General features: G+C 63.0%; 1 protein-coding gene across 1 annotated transcript in view; it reads left to right on the top strand.

Moving 5' to 3' along the window:
- TRIT1 (tRNA isopentenyltransferase 1) overlaps nt 1-765 on the top strand; it is an 8,480-nt gene that overhangs the window by 1,571 nt on the left and 6,144 nt on the right. The window contains 1 exon segment of the mRNA XM_010021378.1: nt 328-506. Coding sequence (XP_010019680.1) covers nt 328-506 — 179 coding nt within the window.

Genomic DNA, 765 nt, shown 5'->3' with positions numbered 1-765 from the left:
CAGCCCTGCCTGGCTGGAAAGGGCAGGGCTGGAGCCAGAACCCCATCCCCTGCAGGACTTGTCCCGGTGCCAGGCAGGGGTGGGTGGCTGTGCTCTGGGTTCCTTGGGTGCCATCGCTGTGCTCTGCACTGCATTGTACCCCCAGGACCTGGGTGTGCTCATGATGCTGGGCACGGGAGGGGGCAGAAACCTGCCCTCCCCCCACATGAGAGGGATGGATCTCAGTGAGTGTCTGCGGTTCCCTTTGCTGGAGCCCCCAGGGCTGCTGGGGAGGTGGAAGAGCTCATCCTCACCCAGCCTCTGAGCTCTGTCTGTCTCTGCTTACAGGAGCCTCCAAGTGTTTGAAGAGACGGGGATCCCCCATAGTGAAATCTTGCACCAGCAGCAGGAGGAGGAAGGGGGGGGGCCCTTAGGTGGGCCCCTGAAATACCCACATTCCTGCATCTTGTGGCTCCATGCAGACCAGGCAGGTGAGAGTGGGCTCCTGGCTGAGTAAGGTGATGCAGATGAGGGCTGACTCCCTGCTCCTGCCCCAGCCTCCTCCCTGAAGAAGGCAGCAATTCCTTTGGCATCGCTGGGTGTGACAAAGGACTTGCTGCCCTTGCCTGCTGGGTTCTGCCATCCTCAGTAGGATGGGGAGGGTGGCAGTGCTGAGGCATGTCCTGACACGTTGTCCAGCTGTGGGCCTCCTGAGGGCATGTCCTTGCTCTCCTCCTCCCAGCTCTGGACCAGCGGCTGGGGGAGGGGGGGGGGGGGCGGCGTGCG

The sequence above is a fragment of the Nestor notabilis genome, unplaced genomic scaffold, assembly GCF_000696875.1.
Source record: "Nestor notabilis isolate BGI_N333 unplaced genomic scaffold, ASM69687v1 scaffold23040, whole genome shotgun sequence".
Classification (NCBI taxonomy): domain Eukaryota; kingdom Metazoa; phylum Chordata; class Aves; order Psittaciformes; family Psittacidae; genus Nestor; species Nestor notabilis.
The sequence above is the reverse complement of the archived record's forward strand: the minus strand, read 5'-3'. Positions and strand labels throughout refer to the sequence as shown.